Below are 23,232 nucleotides of genomic sequence, written 5' to 3' on the forward strand. Positions count from 1 at the left end.
TTTTAAAAGGTCCATCAGCAGCCGTTTTCTTTCAAATACATATCAAACTTTTGAAGCCTACAAAAGTGGCACCAAAGGTAAAACTAAGCATGGCTATCACTAAAGCAACTTATTTCCCGCAAGAATTGTCCTCACAACTGCCTACTACTGCTTTGACCTACCTGCTTTAGGAGCAGCAGCATTTACTTAGCGCAGTTGCGCTTGATCAATGGAGGAAATGAAGGAACTAATGGGAACATTTTCAGCAAGCAATTCTGGTCAATTGCTTGGAAGGCCTTGCAACAAGCAGGGCCTACTACAAATTTACCAGTAGAGATTGAGGTATAAATTTCCCATGCGCACCCTGGAACATTTTGAAGTGATGACCAACACTTTGCTATGTCACCCGGGTTCCCTGGCGGCAGTAGCCCTGGGAACCCTGGAGGCAATAGGCTTGGGATCCCAGGTGGCAATAGGATTGGGATCCTTGGTGGCACTAGGCCCGGGATCTTTGGCAAGGTCAGGGGTGGTGGTGATGGTGGCACATCTGCCAGCACGGTTACTGCACATGCTGCCATTAGCAGTAGTGAAAATATTGCTTGAGCTTCTCTAATCATGGTTATTGGCAAACTTGGAACTCTCACTTCTGTGCTGTACATCTGAAAAAGGTTAGCTAGATTGGCTTTGTTGATGGTTGGAGAGAAGAGGGTAAAGGGTTTATATAAGAGCAACGAGTCTGAGCCAAGTTGAAGAGTTTAATGCTCAGGCGAGTAGGTTACGAATGGAATTACAATTTAATTCAGTTATAGTTCTGTTTTTTATTTTGATGAGCTGAGCTTAAGTAACAGTTATAACTGTTAGATTATGAGATTTATGACAAGTTAAATTTTGCTATTAAATAAGTAGTAAATGCTTTTGACCTTGTGATCCTTTGAGATCAAATTGAATGCTTCCAAATTAAAAGTTGCCATGCTGATCTGAGACAGAGAGGCCACTCTGCATCAGTTTGTTTCAATTGTTTATGACCTTCAACACAACAAGCCTTTGTTTTACTTTTTAATTTTGGCCTCACCTCAAGCCTGGCCTAACACCAATGATGTAAGTTGTCTATGATGATTAGTAAACACCAATCTCTACTCTGCACAGAAATGAAATGAATGGCTTTGGTGCAACAGTTGGTTATGAAGAAGCCTGTGAACTTAAAGAACCTGGATTGAAACTGTATCGTGTTGGATAAAGGGAAACTTATGTTATGTAAGAATGTGAAGGTAAAAAGTTCCACATTGGAAAGTTGAGAAACTTAGAAAGGGCTTATAAGGAATTGGGCTACTCTCAATGTAAAGAGCTGTGTGGGTAATATGTAAAACTTATAGCCGTGCGGCTGGGCTACAGAAGTATAGCCGGGCGGCTATACTATAGGACTCTATAAATAAAGTGTGTTAACAATATAGCCGCACGGCTATAATATATAAATAGAACATGTTAACAATATAGCCGCACGGCTATAATATATAAATAGAATATGTTAACAGTATAGCCGCCCGGGCGGCTATAGTATATAAATAGAATATTCTAAAGTTATAGCCGCGCGGCTATACTCTATAAATAGAATATTTCAAACCATAAAACGCTCCTAGCCACCACCCACCAGATCCTTGACTGCCATCACCATCTTCTCCGTCATTGTCATCATCGTCGTAAATTCAAAGAACTATCTTCTGATCCCAAAACTGGATGAAATTCCGAAGTGTTGTGGGAGAAATTCAGAGCTGGGTTTGTTGTTGTTGTTTTGCTGATAGTAAAACTCGTAAAGTCTCCAAATTGGCGGTGGCATGCTACAAAGCCGTCCTACTTTCCCTACCAATACACCGTGTTTCAACCTTTTCACCATTGATGATCCTTCTTGCTTTTTTCTCTTACTTACCACACCTTTTTCCCCTCTCTCTCTCTCTCTAAATTTCTAAACACGCAGACCATAATCCACTCCCAACTAATTTCTGGACAACATGATATTTATTCAGGTAAACCTTCGAGGTGTATGGTGAGAGAGATAGAGACCAAGGGGACCGACGACTAATAAATCATAGTGTCCTTCTAAAGCATAAGTAGTATAATACAATCTTCACCCACAACCAAACTTGCATGGAACATGGCATATACGTATCAAAACCAGGGTGTCACTTGTTCTCACATATATACAAACGTCACCTTAACATAACACAACATACATGCCTTATTCTTTCATGAATTACATATAGTACATGCAAGCAGCTGACCCGGTAAACAGCAGCTAGAATGATACTTGAATATCAAGCAATGCCATCAACTGAGAAATGAACTCTGGGTGGCCCGGCCACGCTGCTCCCGTAACCAAATTTCCATCCGTGAAGCAACGATCTATTGGATCAGGTTCCAGCCATGTTGCTCCCGACAAAACCACATTAAGCTTCACCGCTGGATACGCGGTACATTTCTTTCCCTAAAATTTAGCCAGTTAACAACAATTAGGACATGATTAAAAAAAGTTCACAATGTGAAAATAAGTAAATCAACCTCAATCAGAAGAATCAGCAAAAGGCAAACAGATTACAACTTCAAGGTGGTTTCTTTTTCACCTTGTCATAAAATACTCACTCAGTAAATCAACCCTCTTACAAAATTGATGACACTCCCAACTCTTCCTAACACCTGAAAAACTGAAACTGCCTAGCTCAGCCAAGCCTTTTGGTTTTCCTTACTAGGTAATTTCTTGTTTTACCCCATTCTTAAACCATTCCATCTAGCATAGATTTTTACTACTTCATATATTCCTTCAGAAAATCTGCATTACAGTACACACCTTCTGACTTTTATATTACAGCACAAATGTTCATGCACCAATTGGCAAGCTTGCTCATCAACACCCACAACAGAACAAACATTTAAATTTACCATCAACTATATTGATAGTGAGTAAAAGAACAAATAAATCCACAGATTATCTGTATATTGTCCTTTTGGTTAAACTTCCCACACAAAAAATTAATTTTACTCTAGCATTTTAGTTGATGTTAAAAAGCGTAAGAAGTTATGTAATCTACATTATACATGTATATCTACCACGGAAATGCTATAATGAGGGGTTGTGGGTGAGGGGTTCAATACCACTATCCAATAATATAAAGGAAATTTTGAACTTAAAACTTTTTTAATGATTGGATGGTTGGATTGAACCCCTCACTCAAACGCCCCACTCAGATCCCCCTCATTGTAGCATCTCCCATATCTACCATATCATGCTTGGACATTAAAATTCCAAAATTTATAATCTCGATTTTGTTATATGATTTTGGATTGTTAATGAGGATTTTGCGTCCTTGTTTGTGTGCCTAACAAATTAACTTCAAATTATTGTTTCTGCATTTTGTACACTTTCAACTCATTTAGTTTCAGAAATCAACTTGGACTTTAGATTGAACTTCTGGACAGCATGGGACTGATCCCAACAACATGGGACCCATCCCTATTAAAAGATGAGCTATAGATACAATAAAACTACACTGTCACCTAAACAGGGATTACAGCTTCACTTTGTTTCAGTTGAACCCAATTATTGGAGCAATTCCTTTGGTGGCATTACATGGAATTATAGAAAGTCAGTAATATTTTTAACAATATCAATACTACGTTTGATGATGCACCGAATTGAAACAATATGGAAATAGTCGGATTTGATTGAGAAACTTAAAGAATATGGACCAAATTGAAATTCGGATCAAATTTCTGGAAACAAAGGCATAGCCTAGCTTAAAGGGAGTAACCTTACCTGTAGAACACCAGCAGCAGCTAAAATCTGCTGCCCGTGGCAGATGGATGCAATTGGTTTCCTGGCTTCCACAGTTTGCCTCACTAATGCAATAACTTTCTCATCCAACGCCAAATATTCTGGGGCTCGACCTCCAGGGATTACAAGAGCATCATAACTTGAGACATCTAGAGCTTCAAAGTCAGCTGTTAAAGTGAAATTATGGCCCGGCTTCTCACTGTATGTTTGGTCACCTTCAAAATCATGGACAGCAGTTGCACAGATTTCACCAGCTTTCTTCTTGGGGCAAACTGCATCAACATGGCATCCTAGAGCTTGAAGAGACTGAAAAGGCACAATTACCTCATAATCTTCCATGAAGTCCTACAAGTGTTGAGGGAGAGAAAGTGAATGATGCTTAGTAACTGTGAGAAATATAAAATTTTGATCATTGACTAGAATAATACGTAGATAACAATTAGTTCATAAACAAACAACATGCAGCTTTAATGTTCTTGTCAAGGGGTTTACTAGATTTACAGTGACTTAAAACACGTAGCCAAACTTGATTTATCGACCATCTTATCACTATTGATATTGACAACTAAAATAATATTTTGAATTTGGTGGGCTTTAAGGTTTGTCAAGTAGCCAATCTTGATTTATGGACCATCTTATCACTGTTAAATAACCAGCTTACAAAACGTGGTGGGGGTTAAGGTTTGTCAAGTTGTATAACTTTTGGCACTGTAGGCAGAGAAGTTTAGGTATGCTTCAAAGGATTTGGTTTTAAAGGAAAAACAAACAACTGGTTTCAAGAAAATAGGTTCTTATGAAATCTGACAGCAACTAATTTATGGGTCTAGGGCAGTAGTAGCATTTCGAATTTGGAGAACTAATTGGCTTGGGTATTGGAGGTATTCAGTTTGGGGGGAAGGAGGGAATTGAAATTCTTCAGTAGTCAACTTTCCGGAAAATTAAAGTAAAGAAGTCTCTTAAAATTCATAGAGGATGTACTTGTCTATGTATCATGTTTAGAATCCATAATTCAAACAACTTGAAAAATGACCAGTATGCATGTTTGGATTTACTTTCACAAGTTCACAACTCACACAAATGACCTGACAAACAAGTATTCGAATGGGCAACGGACCCAGGTAGGCAGACCAATGAAGCATACCACCAAAACATTGAAAAAACACATGGGAATGAATGATGGAACCCTATCAAACCAGAATTGTGGCAAATCTGGTAAAGCCCTTTCAGGTTATTTTCACTATCTTTCAGAAGTATCTGTAAAAGGGCAAATCTCGATACTATATATACTCAATATTGATCGGCATCACAATTTCATATTTTTCATTGCACTACGAAGGAAAATTAAACTTACCCCACAGAGAAACAGGATCCTCCTATCTGAACCAGTTATGTTACCTCCTAGTGCCTTCACAAAAAGCCTAATGAACTCAGGATGGCCTTCATATGTAGCCCCAGTAATTATATTACCATCAACAACACATGCCAACATGGTCTCAGGTTCCACCCAATAAGCACCTGCAGCAACAAGTACAGGTCTGACAGCTGGGAAGGCCGTACACTTCCTACCTTTAACCGAGCCTGCAGCTGCTAGGACAAGTTGCCCATGGCAAATCGAAGCAATTGGCTTTCCGGAGTCAGAAAACTTTCTCACCAATTCTAAAACCGACGCATCCAAAGCAAGATATTCAGGTGCCCGTCCTCCTGGTATTATTAATCCATCATATTTGTTAAATTCAATCTCATCAAATGTTGCATTGAGTGCGAAATTGTGACCACGTGATTCAGAATAAGTCTGCAACCAAAGAAAAAAATACAGAAAACCAAAACACATATTAAAACAAAGGGGGACCAGAAAGACATATAGCATTTGAAGATTTGTAAATTAAACACAGATCACGATTCAGCAAACCTAGGTAGCCCATTATCAGATTGTTTTCACTTAGAGATGAGGGCACTAATGCAATTTTGTTTATTGAATATGGTGTACGCAGTGACGTTGGAGCCAAGAATTTGTTCACGCTGTCTTGTCCCCAGAACTCAAGCTCAATACAGGTTAGTTCTCTAGCTCATAATGAATGAGCAAGCACTCTAACAAAACTCCTAACATGTGTTCTTGTTTGAGCTTACTTTAGTCTCGCTGTCCACACAACCTAGAACTATAAGTCTATAACCTACGGATTGCTATTTGTCAATCTAATAGAGTGGCTCTAATCAAAAATAAAAATTATTCATTTTGTCTATAATTAAGGCTACCAACGATTGGCTGATGCAAAAAACTAAACTTGAATGCGTGATGTTCGTTCGTAAACTTGACAAACTAATTTCCAGTCCCAACAGATTCCAAATTTTAGAGGAGGCAACATAATCCCATATGTGAGAATTGTAAGCAATTCAATCTTTGAGACAAATTTCTTGTTTTGGGGTTACAAATTCAAGTGAAGTAAGCATTCAATCTTCAATCTAATTGAGTGTGCTTGATTACAGAGCATGGAAAAGACCAATTGACAGTGCTCAAGATGTAATGAGGCTAAACGAACAAAGGAAAAGGCAAAAGAAGCAGAGGTGGGTGACCTGGTGAGCAGGAGAAAGTTGATGAATGGCTGTGCGGCAGATATCACCAGCTTTCTTGCCAGGACAGACGGCATCAACGGACACTCCATATGCCTGCAGTGCTTGAAATGGAACCATCGCCTCGTAGTCTTCCACGTAGTCCCCCAATACCAACAACACCCTGCGTTCACCTTTCGCCATTTTCTTGTGTTTAATTTCTTGGAATTTCAGAGAGAGAGGGAGGAGGGGGTGAGAGAGAATATAGTGGACTAGACTCTCAGATGGATAAGGAAATAAAATCTCATGGCTTTACTCTATAAATAGAATACGTTAACAGTATAGCCGCCATACTATATAAACAGAATATCTAACAGTATGACCGTGCGGCTATAATCTATAAATAGAATATGCTAAAACGTATAGCCATTCGGCTATACTATATAAATAGAATATCTAACCTTATCGCCGACCGGCTATACTTTATAAATAGGATATGTTAAAGGTATAGCGGCGCGGCTATGTCATATAAATAGAATATGTTAATGGTATAGCCGCTTGGCTATACTATATAAATAGAATATTCTGAACTCATAGCCAGGCGGCTATACGCTGTAGAGCTGTACTATACAAATAGAATACTAACTGTATAGCCGTGCGGCCGGACTCTATAAATAGAATACCTTAAGCAGTATAGCCGGTCGGCTTTGCTTATCTTTCCATATAAATAGAAAGCCCTCCTATTTTCCATACCAATACACCGCGTTTCAACTTTTTCACCATTGATGATCCTTCTTGCTCTTCTTTTCTTTCCATATATATATATATATATATATATATCTCTCTCTCTCTCTCTCTCTCTCTCTCTCTCTCAATTTCTAAACACACGCAGACCGTAATATAATAAAATCCACTCCCAACTAACATTCATGCACAGATCCATCAAGCCCACCACCACCAAAACCAAGAATCCAGCTATCATTATTTTATTTTTGGTTCGAAACCTTTAGAAATTTCATTGGAAAAACCTAGTCTGCAAAACATACAACAGGGGTGGAAAATTTTGGTTCATTTTAATTTTCATTTGTAGGGTGTGGGGAGGCAGCCAAGGTATATGTTACAGACAAAGCTTCAATCTTACTCCCTCTCAGAGACACACCTCCATTGACGCTAATTGTTCGGGCTTCTTGCTGGATGGGGCTGTTTTTTCTTTTTCTTTTTAAATTTTTTTTTAAATGTTATTCTAGTTTTCTTATTAATTATTTTTATCTCCTTTTTGTTTGATTGATTGATTATTTATTTTACTCCAAATTACGAGTTTATCCTTATAATTAATGGAAAATTGGTTGAAATTCACACAAATTAACGGCAAATGCTAAATTTGCCATTTAATTAATTCGGTTGTTAAATTTGCTTACTTTTTAGTTCGAGAGATTCGATTGGGATCTTAGTTCGGAGTTGTGTACAACAATTTACTCTAAATTAATTTATGTTATTTTAAATGGAATTGAATTTGTTAAATAATTGATTTTCATATTCGAATTAGATTTGGATCAAAATTTGATGCATTGAGAGGTAAGTCTCTAGTTTGATTGTGTTGCAATACAAGGGTCACAGGATAAACCTAGAATGTGATATACCACTTGAGACTTGGACCATTACTTGTGCTGGACATACCAATTTCTGGACTTTTTATATACATATAATTGGTCACAGGAACATCAGATAGCGTTGTTAAGCCTCTGAAGATCAAACATTTGAGAAGATAAGGAGTGATGTGATGAATAGGCCCTCTTGCTTCTATTTTTCCCTTCACTGCTATGTTTTTTTTATATATTAAATAAATTGTTAATTCACAGAAATGTATCATGTGAAAAATACACTCTAGATGCAGCAACGAACGAAAAGGACACTTCGGTGAGTGATAAATCAAATTTCAATATAAAGCACAAGTAATAGGCATATGAATATGTTATCCCAATAATCACGATATTCATTCCCTATATTAGGAATAGCATGCAATCTCAGATCAGGATTGGGATTCGCAGGGAAGACAGAACTTACTGTTAATTCCTTAAAGCCATAACATGTTTAACACTAACCTGAGTCTGACATGGTGCTGGCGCAGATTGGATGATGCTGGAACAGATTGGCAGTGCAAGGTATAGAAGTTCTTCTCCTGAGAATCCGATCCTTATAGCTATAACTCTGATGGGTGAATTTCTGTTTAGCTGTGTTGTGTTATTCGGATCTAGGAGGGAGCCTTCTATTTATATGCATCTCTCTAAGTGTCTTGCCCATCAAGAAACACTTAGAGATATCCTTCATGCTATAGGATTAATCCATTCCAATCCTTGTAGAACTAGGAACCCTTAAGCCTTCATTATCCTTATTGGACACTGTTTGAGGCTTGCCTAATCGAGATAGGTTTTGAGTTCCTAATAAACAATAAGTCTTTGTAATCCTAAGTTGATTAGAAGATCACTTTAGTAGGTTTAATGTAATAAACCTTCTTACACTTACTTGCATGGAACATGGCATATACGTACAGATCAAAAACAGATTATTACTTGGTCCCTCATTGATACAAAAGGCAGCATATCATCGTAGTCTTAATCTTTCATGAATTAAGTATATCACATGCTAGCGGCTGACCAGGTAAACAGCAACTAGAATGATACTCGAACATCAAGCAAGGCTATCAGTTGCGAAATGAACTCCGGGTGGCCTGGCCACGCTACTCCAGTAACCAAATTTCCATCAGTGAAGCAACGATCTAATCAGGTTCCAGCCATGTTGTTCCCGACAAAACCACGTTAAGCTTCACTGCTGGGTATGCAGTGCATTTCTTTCCCCATAAATGTAGGCAGTGGATAACAATTAGGGCATGCCAAAAACTTCATAACGTGCAAATAAGTAAATTCTCCATCAACCAGAAGAATCAGACACAAACAGAGCAGAACTTCAAGATGGTTGCTTTTGGACTTTGCAGCCAATCTTGATTTATTAACAATCTTATCACTGTTGAACAAGTACAAGTTTGATCCAGAATAACAAGTAAAAGAATATTTTGATGTAGGATAGCTTAAATAATCAGCCTACAACTGCTTATGTGGTGGGCTTTATGGTTTGTCAACTTGTATTTTTAACTTTTGGCGTTGTAGAGAGACAAGTTTCACTAGGATTCAAAGGATTAGATTTTAAAGGGGAAAAGGGGCTGGTTCAAGAAAATAGGTTGGATGAAATCTGAAAGCAACTGAGTTATGGATTTGCGGCTGCGTTTGGACTTTGGAGAGCTAATAAATGGGAATATGGGCAATCTTTAGTGGTTTAGGGATTTAGTTAGGGGAAGGAAGGGCAGAATTGAACTGTAAAGAAATAAGCAAGCATTTTTAGTCCTTTATTCAATGTCAGCATAAAACTTGAGATTTGAAATTCTTGAGTAGTCTACTTCCCTTGGAATCATGATACTAAATGTAAAGTGGTCCTTCAAAATTCATAAGGGAGCTACTTGTCTATGTATCGTTCCAAATCCAGAATTTGCACAAATGACCTGAAAATGGGCAGTATGCATGTTTGGATTTACCTTCACATTTCACACAAATGACATGAAAAACAAGTATTCCAATGTGAAACACAACCCAAATAAGCAAACCAATGAAGCATACCGCCAACACATTGCATACATTACATAGGAATGAATAATAATACCACGTCACAATTTGTGGCAAATCTGGTAAAGCATACTGAGGCTTTCCTCCCTCTTTCTTTCAACAGTATATGTAACTTACTCCACTGAGAAACAGGATCCTCTTATCTGAACCAGTTATGTTACCCCCCAGAGCGTTCACAAAAAACCCAATGAACTCAGGATGAACTCAGGATGACCTTCAAATGTAGCCCCAGTAACTAGATTATCATCAACGGCACAACCCGACATGGTCTTAGGTTCTACCAGTAAGCGCCTGCAGCAGCAAGTACAGGTCCCAGAGTTGGGAATGCAGTACACTTTCGACCTTTAACAGCTCCAGCAGCTGCTAAGACCAATTGCCCATGGCAAATAGCAGCAATTGGCTTTCTAGAATCGGAAAATTTTCTCACCAATCCTACAACCGATGCATGCATAGCAAGATATTCAGGAACCCGTCCTCCTGGTATTATTAGTCCATCATATTTGTCAAACTCAACGTCATCAAATGTTGCATTGAGCGTAAAATTGTGACTGCGTGATTCAGAATAAGTCCGCAACCAAACACATACAAATACCAAAAGAAAAACGCAGATTAAAACAAATGAATACAGCTTATAGATTAGAACATAAATATAGCATCCAAGATATGCAATGCATACAGTACAAATGAAACACAAATCGTGATTCAGCAAACCTAACTTGCCCATTATTAGAATATTGTCAATGAGGGAACTCTTAAATGTTGATTAGCGATTCCCCACCCTGAAACAGATAACAGATTTCAGAAAAGGCCACATGACCCCATATTTGAGAATTGGAAGCATTTCATACTTTGGAATAATTTCTTGTTACTTGTTAGGAGTTCAACCATTCAAGTTAGCATCCCATCTTTTCAGTTATAACTATCTTCTAACTGATTGTATAATATGTTCTTGTATAAACACATTGCTTATTGTATTAATACAGTGAGTCTATACTCTTTAAATATATTTTGTTTTAATTATTATTTAATATATAAAAAAATACACAAAATAATTCATTACTATTTATTAAGTCATATAAGAAGTATAGCCGCACGGCTATATGTTAAGCAACTATATTTATCGAGTATAGCCGCACGGCGATACTCTATACCGATATGATCATCTGCGAACAGCTGAAATCGTTTGTGGGAATTTTAAATAGTGTTGGAAAAAAATGGGGCTAGGCAGCCGCCTAGGCGCTCGGCGACCGATTTTTCACAATCGTTGTCTATGATTTCCATATGTATGTCATTTTGTCATTTTGTGCTCATCAATTAGAGTTATGGATCATTTGAGAACAACTGAAATAGTTTGTACGAGTTTTGAGTTTTTCAGATCTGCGATCTCGTTTTTGATTCCGTCGAACTGGAGGCCACGGTGGTTTCCAGGTCTTGTTCTTAATCAATTGTTGTTGTCCTTGGGGTGCCCCTTCTTTGATTATGGAGGACGGATCGCCAGGGGTTTTCCTTAAAACCTACCGTTCAATGAAGCGAGTTCGGGTTGGAGATGATTGCGCCCCTGTGTGCGATATGGATGATCAGCCCAATCCCTCTCTAATGGAACATGTGACGTCTAAATCTAAACAAGGTCCTGTGCCGAATTCAACTTTTGGAGTTGGAAGCTTTTGTGACAAATTGATGAACAAGGTCAATTTGGAGAAAAACGTGGGAGTTGATATCAGTTCTCTTGATGCTGATTATGATGATGAAGATGTTCAAATATCTCAAGGAGAACGTGGCCCAAGTATTCAATTCTCTGATTGGGCTATGGATCGTTTATGTAAGCCTTGGAGAAATGCTCTGATTGTCAAATTGTTAGGTAAATCTCATACCTATAATTATATTCATGCTAGATTATAGCAGAAATGGAGTTTGAAAGGGGCATGGAAGTTGGTAGATTTGGTTAATGATTACTATGTGGTGAAATTTGATCTTGAAGAGGATCTAAACTTTGTTATGACGGGTGGTCCTTGGATCATAGCAGGACAATACTTGGTAATGCAGAAATGATGACCAGGTTTTTGCCCAGCCACTACTCGTATTACTTGTATGGTAGCTTGGCTCAGGGTTATTCAACTCGAGTGCTTTGACGTTTGGTCCTTGAAGCAGATTGGTAATTTGCTGGGTAAGTTACTAAAAATTGATTCATTGACCACTACTCAGAATCGTGGTAAGTTTGCTAGGTTGTGTGTTGAGTTAGATTTAACTAAACCTTTGGAGGCTTTTGTACAAATCAATCAAAATTGGTACAACATTGAGTATGAAGGTTTGCCTGATATTTGTTACCATTGTGGAAGATATGGGCATAAACGAGAAAATTGTGAGTTGAGAGTTAAGGTACCTGCTGATGTGAACACTGAGAGTACAGTTGGTGATGATTCAGATAAAATGAAAACTGATTCTGCTGGGGCTAGTGTGAATGATTCTTTGGCTGATTCTGGTTTAAGAGGTCCATGGATGAATGTTCAATCTCGCAGGCGATCTAAACCTGATTTTAAAGCTTATGGTGGTAAGGGTTCTAGTGCAAAGGTTAAGGGTTCACGTTTTGATGCGCTTAGGAACCTTAGTGACAATTTTGGAAGAGATGAGGCAGCTAGTGATGTGTTTGTTGAGCAAGACAAGTCCAATTTTAATAGGTCATTTCTTCCTGATATGGAGCATGGCAAGAAAGTATGGACTAAAACCAAGAATGCTAAGGCCGTGCCTAGAAGTGCTTTGAATGATATTTCCAATAAGCCTTTTGAAGGGAAAGTTCTTGGTGATATGAGTTTCAGGAAAGGTGGTGGTCCTTCAAATGTGTCTGCTGGAACTGCAACTCGTATTGGAAAGATAGTTGTTCAGGGAAAGAAGTTTGATTGTTCTAGCCCTGTTAATGATCAAATCACTAGTTGGGTCACTGATCAAAAGAGTCACTATGAGAAATGTGTCTACATCTTTGGTCATCAACTGCCTAATATAAGTGAGAAAGATGCTAATAGTGTGGGGAGCACAGATTCTGAGGGTGATGAGGATACATTGAACTCTAATATTTCTGATAGCTTGTGTCAAGCTGATAAAATGGATCTTTTGGAAGGTTAAGTTAATCTATGTGGTGGGAACTTGGCAGGCAATACCTTCAGCGATGGTGGAGGTATGACTGTTGGTATTTAATAAAGGGTTTAGCCCTTGGGTCTTCTTATCTTTCTACTTGTTTTTCTGAATATTGTATGCTGGAATGTTCGATGTGCTGCTTGCACAAAATTCAAGACTAATATGATGGATTTGATCTATTCTCATCATATGGACATCTTGTTCATTTGTGAGCCTCGTATAAGCGGTGGTAAGGCTGCTTCTATTGCTCAATCCCTAGGTTTCTCTAATTTTGAAATTGTGGATGCTACTGGTTTTTCTGGTGGTCTATGGTTGCTATGGGATGCCACTAAAGTACATGTTGATATTTTGGGGACTTCAGACCAATCTATTTCTGCTTATGTGGCATAGTCTGGCCAGTCTCCTTGGTTGTTTATAGCTGTGTATGTTAGCCCTTGTGGTATTAAAAGAGCTAAGCTATGTGAGTATCTAAGTTTTATCGCTGACGGTCAACATTTGCCTTGGTTAATTGCTGGTGATTTTAATGAAATGTTGAATGTGAATGATAAGCTAGGAGGAGCTCCTGTTTGTAGATTGAAAGGTTTTAGAAGCTGGTTTGATTGCAATGCTATGGTTGATTTGGGTTTCTCGGGCCCAAAATTTACTTGGAATAATAAGAAAGTCTTTGAAAGGGTAATTTGGAGTAGAGGGGGTTGTTTGCTGAAGCCACTGTGAGACATTTGCCAAGAACCAAGTCGGATCATAACACTGTTAAGATTTATCTTACTTCGTGTTTTTCAGCCTCCCCCGCCTTAAGGCCTTTTAGATTTGAAGTGATGTGGCTGCATCACGAGAAGTTTAATGATTTTATTTCTGAAGCTTGGGGTCCTGGTGATGGTACAGTTGTGGAGAAGACTTTTGTCTTAATTGAGCGTCTTAAACATTGGAATATCAATGTTTTTGGACAGCTGCGCCAAAGAAAAAGTTGGTTGTTGGCTCGAATTACTGGTATCCAGAGAGCTTTATGCAAGGGGCCTAATAGGTTTCTTAGTAATTTGGAAACCTCTTTGATTGATGATTTTAATAATATTCTTCAGCAAGAAGCTGTGTTTTGGCAACAAAAATCGAGAATTACTTGGCTACAAGATGGTAATAGAAATACCAAGTCTTTCCACACTACTATTATCATAAGAAGGAGAAGAAATAAGATTGAAAGGTTGAAGAATGCTAATGGTATTTGGATTGAGGAGGTGAATAGCTTAAAAAACTTGGTGGTGGATCATTTTTCGAATCTCTTTTCTACTACTTCTCTTTGTGATTATGTGGTTGATCTCCCTAACCTTTTCCCCCCTATTGATGTGGCTGATCTGCATGGGTTGGTTCAACCAATTAATATGGATGAGGTTAAGACTAGTCTTTTTAATATTGGTGGACTTAAAGCTCCTGGTGTAGATGGGTTCCCTGCTTGTTTTTATTAGAGTCAGTGGAATCAATGTGCTGGTGATATTTTTCAAATGGTGGTGAATGCTTTTAAGGAGTGTCGAATCCCAGAGAAGCTTAACTATACTCTAATCACCTTGGTCCCTAAAGTTGACAACCCGCAGACTATGGTGCATTTTCGACCCATAAGCCTGTGCTCTACCCTTTTAAAAGTTATTTCCAAAGTTTTGGTTGCTAGATTAAGACATATTTTGCCTCACATCATCAGCCCTAACTAGGTAAGTTTTGTGCCTGGTAGGCAAATCACAGATAACATACTTATTGCTTAGGAGTTGATGCATAAATTTAAGCTGTCTAAGGGGAAGAAAGGCTATATGGCCTGGAAAATTGATTTGTCTAAGGCTTACGACAGATTAAATTGGAAGTTTGTTGAGCATGTGTTAGTGGAGTTGGGGTTACCTTGTCCTATCACTAAATTAATTTTGAGTTGTGTTTCTACTGTGAGGTATCAAATCTGCATGAATGGTGAGCTTACTGATCAGTTTCTTCCTAAGAATGGCATTAGACAAGGAGACCCTTTATCTCTTTATCTTTTTGTGATGTGTGTTGAAAAGCTATCTCATCTTATTTGGGATTCTGTTAAAAAATGAGTGTGGAAACCAGTTAAGTCTTCACAATCTGGCCCAGCTGTGTCTCACTTATTCTTTGCAAATGACCTGGTTCTCTTTGTTAAAGCTAATTCTACTCAAGCTAGGGTGCTAAAGAGTTGTCTGGAGAGGTTTTGCAGTGCTTCTGGGCAAACAGTGAACTATGATAAATTTGTTGTTTTCTGCTCACCAAATACAAGGAAGGAGACAGCTAAGGAGGTAAGTTTTGATTTGTGGCTCTCCTCTTACTGAGGACCTGGGTAAGTATCTGGGCATGCCTATGTTGCATTCTAGAATTACTAAATTCACCTATGGTAGTTTAATTGATAAAGTGCATAAGCGGCTTGCTTCTTGGAAGTCAAAGTTTCTTTCTTTGGCTGGTAGAGCAACTCTTATACAAGCTGTCACTTATGCTGTTCCTATCTATGCTATGCAGACCTCCAAGTTACCTGGTAGTGTTGGGCAAGAGCTGGACAAATTAAATTGCAATTTCTTTTGGGGTGGCAGTGAGAAAAAGCATAAGATCCACCTTTGTTAATGGGATTTAGCTTGTCGTCCTAAGAACAAGGGGGGTTTAGGTTTTAAAAAAACTACTGCCATGAATCAGGCCCTTTTGGCTAAAGTTGGGTGGAGATTACATAAAAATGACAAGGGCTTATGGGCTAAGATCTATGAGTCTAAATATCTTAAAGGGAAATCTGTCTTAGATCCTTCTTTGATGTTTCAACAGGATTGTTCTACCACTTGGAAGGGTGTTATGTATGGGGTGGAGTTGTTGAGGCAGGGAATAGGTTGGAGGGTTGGTAAGGGGGATACTACTAAATTTTGGAAAGACAGTTGGCTTATTGATGAGCCTTTGTTGAAGCATGATGAGGTCTTGCATATTGAGGATATAGATTGCTTTGTTTCCAATTTTTTTAAAGATGAGTGGTGGGATTTGGATAAATTACGAAGAGCTTTAACGGAAGATCTTGTTCAACATGTTGTTAATTATTGTGTGGGTTTTGCTAGTAATTTGCAGGATTGCCAGATTTGGAAAGGAACTGCCAATGGAGTTTTTTCTGTAAAAACCGCTTACAATCTGTCCTTTAAAGGTCCCTCATGGCCTGATTATAGTTTTAGTTCTTTGTGGAAACTAAAGATACCTCCTAAATTGCAGATCTTTGCTTGGCTTACTGCGCAAGGCAAAATTCTGTCCAATGAGCAAAGAGTTAGAAGACAGCTGACTTTTGATGCTTCTTGTGGTGTTTGTGAGTGGCCTATTGAAACTACTTTACATATACTTAGTGATTGCTATAAGGCTAGAGGTATATGGAATACTGTTTTAATGCCTAGACATCATGGCCATTTCTTTCAAATGGATTTTCTGCCTTGGTTTCGGACTAATCTTCTCTCCCAGGCATTTTGGTGTAGTAATATCCTGGAGTCTGGTGTTTATCTTTACTTGTTGGTATGTGTGGAAATGGAGAAATCACCAAGTTTTTCAAGGGGATGAAGATGTGCCTTTTGATCCTAAACAGCTTATTGTTCGTGCTGTCCATGAGTGGTTTAAGGCTTCTCATGTCTTGAGTAAGCATAATCATAAAGTCCAGTTGATCTTAAGTGGGAACCTCCTATTTCTGACCAGTTCAAGTTAAATGTTGATGGGTCTAGGAGGAATGGCTCTGGACATATTGGTGCCTGGAGGTGTTATTAGAAATTCCTCTAGAGATTGGATCAGTGGTTTTGCTGTGAACTTAGGGAAGGGGCAAATTCTTGAGGCAGAAATATGGGGATTATTTTTTGGGTTGAAGCTTGCTGTGGACAAAAGAGATTAATAATCTTGTTGTTGAAATGGATTCAGCACTTGCTGTCCAATTGATCCGAAGCAGGGCCTTACCGATGTTCATCCTCTTGCACCTTAGTTGCTAGTTGTCGGGAGTTGATGCATAAGATCAACATTGCAGTGTTTATCATGTTTACAGAGAGAAACACAGTGTTGCTGATTGTTTGACGACTGGAGCTATAACTTAGACTTCGGTCTTTATATCTTTGTTGATGCTCCAGCTTGGGTTGGGCCTAGTTTGATCGATGATTTGCTAGGAATTACTAGATCTAGGCTAGTTCCTTCTGACTTGCTGGTGTAGTTTGTTTTTTTGGGGGTTTTGCCCCCTTTTTCATAAAAAAATAGTTTGAAGGAGTTTTAAACAGTGTTGGAAAAATTGGCCTAGGCGGTGGCTAGGCACTGGGCGGCCCATTTTTTTTTTTGCAATCGTTGTCTATGATTCCCACCCAAGATTCCTTTTTTGTTATTGTTTTGAAGATTCTGCTCCCTATTTTCTATCTGATAGTTTAATTTCACCAAAGGATTTCAATTACGTACGTGAGAGAGAGAGAGAGAGAGAGAGAGAGAGTTATTTTAATGAGATTAATTAGCTGTTATTCTCCTTCAAATACATATCACAATCCTGAATCATCCAAAACCAAAGCAACTTAAATGGCACCAGAAGGTAAAAACTCTGCATGACTACGTGACTAATTGAAAACAGAATCAACTTATTTCCTCTGAGAACTATCCTCTCAACTGCATATTACTGCTTTGACCCACCTGCTTTTGGAGCTGCAGCATTTGCACGCTTGCTGTTGATCAATGAAGGAAATGAAGGAAAGAACGGAACATTTTCAGCAAGCAATTCGTCAATTGCTTGGAAGGCCTTGCAACATGCAGGGCCTACTACAAATTTACCAGTAGAGATTGAGGTATAAATTTCCCATGCACACCGAACGCTCAAGTGAAGACCAACACTTTACTATGTCATCCGGGTTCCCGGCGGCAACACCGATCCCCGTGGCAATAGGCCCGGATAGGTGGAAAGAGAGGCAATGGTGGGGTGGTACATGCGCCAGTTGCAGCACATGCTGCCATTAGCATAGTGAAATTATTGCTTCAACTTTTCTAGACATGGTTATTGGCAAACCGGAACTCTTACTTTTGCACTATATCAGAAAAGGGTTAGCTAGATTGGCTTTGTTGATGGTTGGAGAGAAGAGGGTAAGGATTTATATAAGAGCAATGAGCCTCACTAAGTTGCAGACTTTGATGCTCAGCTAATGGGTTACAAATGGAATTAAATTGTATTGAGTTATAGTGCAGTTTTTATTTTATTTTAATGAGCATTATTAAGTAACATTATAACTGTTTGCCATAGTGTTTCGATCTGAGACCATACGAGCTTCAAAAGTTATAACGACCCTGCAAAAGTTTATTTCAATTAATTCTCTATTTAGTTTGACTCCAACACTACAAGCTCTTGCTTTACTTTTGGCCGCATCACAAGCGTTATTGCTCTCACCAAAATGGACTAAAACCCTTCAGTTTGGGACGCTGATACTTGTCATACACGGCTTTGGTGCAGGGAAACGAGATAAAAAAAAAAAAAGGGATCCTAGTATATAAAGAGTATAGCCGGTGGCTATACTATTTTTTTAAAAAAGAAAAGACCACGGTATAGCCCATCGGCTATACTATTTATGAAAAAATGAAAAATAGTATAGCCCGGCGGCTTTACTATTTATAAGAAATTAGAAGCCCCACCTAGCGGCTAGCGCCCATTTTAATAATAAGAGCACTTCCAGCTGTAGTTGTGGCCCGAGCAGGAGAGGGCCCAAGTCCTAGTTCGATGTCATAGCGAGCAAATGCAGCCCGAGTAGCTAGTGGGCTCCACAAGCCTGAGTTGGCCCAAAGACAAGAACAGCATGGGATGTTGCCTGGGTTTGCTAACGTCAGAAACGATAACAAAAAAATTAATGAAAAAAAATCTGAAAATATACCAAAAATTTTCAGAATTTTTTAAAATAAATACTTAGTCATATTCTTCACTTCCCACACCAAAAATCTATACAAATTCCTCTCCTCATATCTCATGTGAATAGTAGTTGCCCTTGGGTTTCCATGACAATGGGTGGAAACACCACAAGCCTTTTGCAAGGGCTGCCACTATTCACATGTAACAGCCTTTGCCTTTTGCCATAGCAAATGGGTGGAAGTGCTCTAAAAACAGTAGTATAGCCGCACGACAGACTATACTATTTGTTTGGTCCATTAAATAGAAGCATTTTTACATGAATTTTTTTTCTGAATATTTGGGGTTAATTATATTTGGGTTTTGAATTTTGTAACAATAGGAATTAATTTTGATTTCGTTTCTCTTTGAATTTGGGTGGGTTGAGATGTCTTTTGAATTTTGTGTCTGGGATGTTGTGCTGGCGGTGGTGGTTGGCTCGGATAAGGTGGCTGGGTAGAGGTCGGTGATGTCAGGAAGGTGTGATGTTATGCTGGATTTGCTATCACCGACTAAGGAACTTTCCTCAGAACAAAAATGTAGTCCCAAAAAAATTACTTTTTTATAATTTTCTTTTTAAACTTAACTAACAGAATTAATGAAATTGACTTGATTTGTTAACGACTACAACTATAGTGACGAAAATTGGAAAATTAAAATTTCGGTGACCAAATTTAAATTCAGGCCTAACCCCAGTGACCAAAAATGTAATTACCCCAATTGAAAAAACAAAACTTCAAGTATAGCCAAGCGGCTATACTGTAATAAAAAAGACCACCCACATGGCAGCTAGCCCCGTTTCGCCACGTGTTATTTTTTAAAATTATAAATAGTATAGGCGTGCGGCTATACTCATTAAATATAATATACTTAAGGGGTATAGCCACGAGGCTGTACTACGGTTTTCTATTATAAACAAAATCGTATAACCGCGGGCTATACAATTTATAATAAAAGACCAACCACATGGCAGCTAGCCCCCGTTTCGCCACGTGTCAAAAATAGTATAGCCGCACTGTTATACGATTTTTTTAATAATAAAAAACATAGTATAGCCTCACGGCAATACTCTTTAGGTATATTGTATTTAATATAAGTACAGCCGGCGGCTATACATTATTTTTTTAAAGGAAAGGCCTGGCTCGCATAGTATAGCCGTTGGCTATATGATTTTTAAATAACAAAATCGTAGTATTAGCGTCGTCCAGGTAACTCTCTCTCTCTTCTTCCTTGTGCCGAACCCAAGCCTCTTTGGCTGTGTTTCCACATGGGGAAGAAGACGAAAAAGCCGTGAAAAGGCAAAGAGAAAGCAAGCGGAAGCTGAGGAAAAGAGAGCTCGCAGAGAGACCAGAAGCTCTCACTTGAGGATGACATCGATGCCATTGTGGTAATTTCATACTCGAACTATGCATATATATATATATGTATGTCATTTTGTGCTTGTTAATTAGAGTTATGGATCATTTGAGAGCAACTGAAATAGTATGTGGGAGTTTTAAACTGTGTTGGAAAAATCTGCCTAAGAGGCCGCCTAGGCGGCTAGGCGCTCGGCGGCCGATTTTTCACAATCGTTGTCTGTGATTCCCATATGTATGTCATTTTGTGCTCGTTAATTAGAGTTATGGATCATTTGAGAACAACTGAAATAGTTTGTAGGAGTTTTGAACAGTGTTGGAAAAATCGGCCTAGGCGCTGGTCGGCCCATTTTTTGCAATCGTTGTCTGTGATTCCCACCCAAGATTCCCTTTTTGTTATTGTTTTGAAGATTCTGCTCCCTATTTTCTATCTGATAGTTTTTTTTCACCAAAGGTATGATGATTGTGGAAATTTGGAATTCCCATCTAGATTCATTGCAAGAATGTCCTAAACTGTATGTATTTTGCAAAATTTCCAAAATTTAAGGCTTTAATAATATATGTTATTTCCAAAATTTCCAACAGATCATATGGCACTAGCATGGAGGGTGTGAAGTTGGGAGGGTTGTTGATAAAGAATAAGGAGTTCTTGGTATTGATTCTCTGGGGGTTATTGATGGTTCAACGTTGTATCACACTCCGGGTGTGAATCCTGAAGCTACTGTCATGATGCTTGGAAGGCAAGTATACTTGGAAAACATATCATATATACATAATCTTCTCGAAAATCTTATACTAATTGCTGCTTAAACCTGCATTTTGGTTTTGTTTGTTATGCATGTGGTGCAGGTACATGGGGCAAAGGATTCTGCATGACAGATTAGTCCATGCATCAAAAAAGAAAAATAATGGTAGAGGTAGAGCTATAATACTGAAGTTATTTTTGTGGTACAAAGTTGTTCTGCTTTGTGACTAAGCAAGCAGGCAAAGTGACTTTAGCATGTGGCTTTGCACAATGCAGGGAAATAGTGTGATTTTATTTAGGTGGAATGGAAGGTGGAAGCCATATATACAAGCAATTACTAATTTCCCTGATCCCTTTTGTCAGTTGTGGCCATATAGCTTTGTCTACATACTCAACGACTTTGTTCAACATTTTTTAAAATGATTTTGAATAAAATATTGAGTTTGGACCTTCACTCTCAGTTATAGTGTAGTAGTATGTGTATATATTGCACCATTCTAAATGAGTTATATTGCTCACACACATCACCTATTAAGATATAACCTCATGGACAAAGCCATGAGAAATGTTTCAGTTTTCAGATTTCTAAGCATTGCAACCGTTACTACCATTAGCTTATGCAATAGAAATTTGGGTGATCCTTGTAAACAAAATGAGAGACAAGCACTTCTAATGTTCAAGCAAGATCTTAAGGATCCTTCAAATAGGCTTTTATCTTGGGTTGGTGAGGGAGATTGTTGCAATTGGACTGGAGTTGTCTGCGACAATTTAACCGGTCGTGTATGTGCGTTTCACCTTGGAAATTATTATTCAGATGAGTATTTGAATTACAGTTTGTATCAAGAAAACTCTTTGGGTGGCAAGGTAAATACTTCTCTACTAAATTTAAAGCATCTGAGCTACTTGGATCTAAGCAACAAGGATTTTGGAGGAATACAGATTCCTAGGTTCGTAGGTTCTCTTAGAAGCTTAAGATATCATAACCTCTCAGACTCAAATAGTTCGCTGGAATAATTTGGCATCAATTTGGAAATCTCTTGAGTCTACACTCTCTAGGACTCCGGAGTAAAAGCTACTACTGGATGAAGGTTGAGAATCTCCAATGGCTTTCTGGTCTTTCGAGCTTGCATAACCTGGACATGAGTCATGTAGATCTTAGCAAAGCATCTGATTGGTTTCAGGTGACAAACACACTCCCCTCTATGTTGGTAGAGTTGCATATGTCCAGTTGTGAACTCAATCAAATACCAGTTGGTGTTGCAAATATGACAAGGCTTGAAGTTCTTAATCTCAGGTTGAACATCATCTGGGGTACCATACGTCAATGGTTGTGCACTTGTAGCAATCTTGAGTCCCTATCCCTTTATTTGAATCTCTTGCGAGGTGAAATTTCAAGTTCTATGGGAAACTTGACAGCCATTGTCAATCTTGACTTGTCTGCTAATCAACTTAAAGGGAAAATCCCAAACTCATTGGGAAATCTTTGTAAGTTGACGGTTCTTGGTCTGTCAAGAGACTATTTCAAAGGAAGCGTATCAGAAATATTGGGAAGCTTGTCAAGGTGTAGTTCAGTTCAAATGGAGTCACCGAAGCTGTCAACAAACGATTTTTCAGCTGGGAAATTTCAGACATTTACGCCTCCTTGCTCTTTTGAGTAATTCAATATCAGGTCCAATTCCAGTGTCCTTGGGAAATCTGTCATTCCTAGAAGAGGCAAGTATTTCTGAAAGTCATTTTAATACAAGTCTTCCAAAAACTACTGGTCAACTCAAAATGGTAATGGTGTCTTACGTAAAGAGTATAGCCGTCCGGCTATAATATTTTTTAAAAAAAACGACCAGTAAAGCCCGGCGCCTATACTATTTTTAATAAAAAAATATCGAGAGGCCGGCGATACTCTTTTTATAATAAAAAAATCCGAGCACACCCTATACTATTTATAGAAAAAGGCCTCACTAAATCGCGCCATTTCGCCACGTGTCCAAAATGTATAGCCGATTGGCTAAAACCGAAGTATAGCCGACCGGCTATACTCGCTTTATTTTTTTAAAAGCACGAGTATAGCCGAACGGCTATCCTATTTATATTAGCAC

General features: G+C 38.5%; 2 protein-coding genes and 2 pseudogenes across 2 annotated transcripts; 1 reads left to right on the forward strand and 3 right to left on the reverse strand.

Moving 5' to 3' along the window:
• Nucleotides 1–61: 61 nt before the first annotated feature.
• Nucleotides 62–750, reverse strand: LOC103327509 (uncharacterized). Its single transcript, XM_008229844.2, has one exon. It carries the CDS (start codon nt 636–638, stop codon nt 183–185), a length of 456 nt encoding a protein of 151 aa, XP_008228066.2. The 5' UTR covers nt 639–750; the 3' UTR covers nt 62–182.
• A 1,303-nt stretch (nt 751–2,053) lies between these two features.
• Nucleotides 2,054–6,655, reverse strand: LOC103327424 (protein DJ-1 homolog D-like). Its single transcript, XM_016794042.2, has 4 exons — nt 6,374–6,655; nt 5,154–5,594; nt 3,785–4,147; nt 2,054–2,458 (listed from the first exon to the last, which is right to left on the reverse strand). The coding sequence occupies exons 1-4, from the start codon at nt 6,551–6,553 to the stop codon at nt 2,270–2,272; spliced, it is 1,173 nt and encodes a 390-aa protein (XP_016649528.2). The 5' UTR covers nt 6,554–6,655; the 3' UTR covers nt 2,054–2,269.
• A 3,464-nt stretch (nt 6,656–10,119) lies between these two features.
• Nucleotides 10,120–14,638, reverse strand: LOC148917977 (protein DJ-1 homolog D pseudogene; annotated as a pseudogene).
• A 7,047-nt stretch (nt 14,639–21,685) lies between these two features.
• Nucleotides 21,686–22,957, forward strand: LOC103327497 (receptor-like protein EIX2; annotated as a pseudogene).
• Nucleotides 22,958–23,232: the final 275 nt, after the last annotated feature.

The sequence above is a fragment of the Prunus mume genome, linkage group LG4 (genome assembly GCF_029339155.1).
Source record: "Prunus mume cultivar Tortuosa linkage group LG4, ASM2933915v1, whole genome shotgun sequence".
In the NCBI taxonomy this organism is placed as follows: Eukaryota; Viridiplantae; Streptophyta; class Magnoliopsida; order Rosales; family Rosaceae; genus Prunus; species Prunus mume.

What these genes read in the sequence shown, in the direction of transcription:
- LOC103327509 (XM_008229844.2), bottom strand. Translation starts at nt 638, where the DNA reads ATGTACAGCACAGAAGTGAGAGTTCCAAGTTTGCCAATAACCATGATT.
- LOC103327424 (XM_016794042.2), bottom strand. Translation starts at nt 6,553, where the DNA reads ATGGCGAAAGGTGAACGCAGGGTGTTGTTGGTATTGGGGGACTACGTG. An exon ending in GGATCCTGTTTCTCTGTGGG is followed by an intron (nt 4,148 to 5,153) that starts GTAAGTTTAATT and finishes CAACACTTGTAG; the next exon opens with GACTTCATGGAAGATTATGA. An exon ending in CTGCTGCTGGTGTTCTACAG is followed by an intron (nt 2,459 to 3,784) that starts GTAAGGTTACTC and finishes GCTAAATTTTAG; the next exon opens with GGAAAGAAATGTACCGCGTA.